Source organism: Arachis ipaensis, chromosome B04 (genome assembly GCF_000816755.2).
Source record: "Arachis ipaensis cultivar K30076 chromosome B04, Araip1.1, whole genome shotgun sequence".
Taxonomy (NCBI): Eukaryota; Viridiplantae; Streptophyta; class Magnoliopsida; order Fabales; family Fabaceae; genus Arachis; species Arachis ipaensis.
Window position 1 is genome coordinate 126,200,169 of NC_029788.2, and position 1,677 is coordinate 126,201,845.

Consider the following 1,677-nt stretch of genomic DNA (forward strand, 5'->3'; position numbering starts at 1 on the left):
ATTTCTATACAAATTTAATTTGTTAATTAAAGAAGGTTACATTTGTTTAATGTGGTATATGGCTATGTTTTGTAGGGTTCACGGATGTTGCAATGTGACCACTACATGCCGTCGGATCCGTACAATCCAATAGTGGAGGGGCATTTACGGGACATCGGCTTTTATCACGTTTCACATATTGGAGTTGTCCAATATCAGTCGGCATTGGTTAATGCTTTGATCGAGAGATGGCGCCTTGAGACTCACATATTCCATTTTTCAATTGGTGAGTGTGCTGTGACGCTGGAGGACGCGGCGATAATTCTTGGTCTTCCGATGAATGATCTGCCAGTTACAGGACCGACACTCAGTAGTTATGAGGCGTTAGAGGCTGAATGCTTAAATCAGTTTGGTGTTGCACCTAGGAAGGCGGACTTTAGAGGAAGTTTCATCAAGTTGACATGGTTTCGAGGATTGAAGGATCGTTTAGTGTTGGCTGATGATATTCACATTCAGAGGTACGTGAAGTGTCACATAATGTTATTGTTTGGGACCGTTATGTTTAGAGATAAGTCTGGGGCAACGGTGCACTGGAAGTTTCTACCGTTATTCTGTAATTTTACTAAGATCATACAGTTTAGTTGGGGATCGGCATGCCTATCACACCTGTATAGAGCGTTGTATAGGGCAACTCGTGTCGACTGTAAGGAGATTGATGGTGCACTGACACTTTTACTTACCTGGGCTTGGAACCGTCTACCATTTCTTGCGCCGATTCCTGGCAATTCTCGACTCTTTCCGATTACAAATAGGTAAATTTAATTACTATATGCTTTGAAAAAGTGTAGCACGCTGTTTTTTAAATTTGATTGATAAAAGTTAATTAACAAATTGTCTGATGTCAAGTGGCGTAACTGGGAGCGTGCTGATCGGCCCTAAAGATATCGTAGTCTTGCTCACTTTAGGAGAGCATTGAATGATCTGCAAGAAGGACAGTAAAAACAACGTTCAGTATAATAACTGGGTTAAAGAATAACTGTAATAGTAACTATCATACCGATATTGAAGATAAGCTTCTGTAGATACGGAGCCTTGAACTTCCTCAAGAAGTTGGATTCTATGTGTCTGATACAAAACATGTAGAATGCTCTGGGAGGAGACCAAGCTCCGTTACTATGAGTAATAGCTAACTTGATGGAATTGTGCCGATCGGAGATAAGGCTCACACCATCACGTGTCACAACATGTTGTCGCAAGTTACTAAGAAAAAACTGCCAAACCTCAGATATCACTTCCTCAGTTTTGGGTTGGGTATATATATAAACCTAAATCGGACCGTCCAACCACTTTCTTCATGATTCAAATTTTTTTGACCACTCAAATCGGACAGTCCGATTAGTGGAAAGGCCCGCAAAAAAAATTAGAAACACAGAAATCAATGGGTCCGATTTCATTGTCCAGCCAAATTTTTGTCTTCAAGCTTTGAAATCGGTTGGTCCGATTTCTTTGCAAACAGACATCCTTCAACTACAAATCGAACGGTCCGATTTGTACCCTCTCAACTGCAAAAAATCGGACAGTCCAATTTTTTTCATCACATAATTGCCGTCACAACTGTGTAAAACTCCCCTAAATTCCATAACCCTACGTTACACCAAATTTGGTCTTATATGCAAAAAAAAAAAAAAAATTACCCAT

At 40.2% G+C, this 1,677-nt stretch overlaps 1 protein-coding gene across 1 annotated transcript in view; it reads left to right on the top strand.

The window, feature by feature from the left end:
• LOC107637245 (serine/threonine-protein phosphatase 7 long form homolog) overlaps positions 1-795 on the top strand; it is a 2,346-nt gene extending 1,551 nt beyond the window's left edge. The window contains exon 2 of the mRNA XM_016340679.1: positions 76-795. Coding sequence (XP_016196165.1) covers positions 76-795 — 720 coding nt within the window. The remainder of the gene's footprint in view (positions 1-75) is intronic.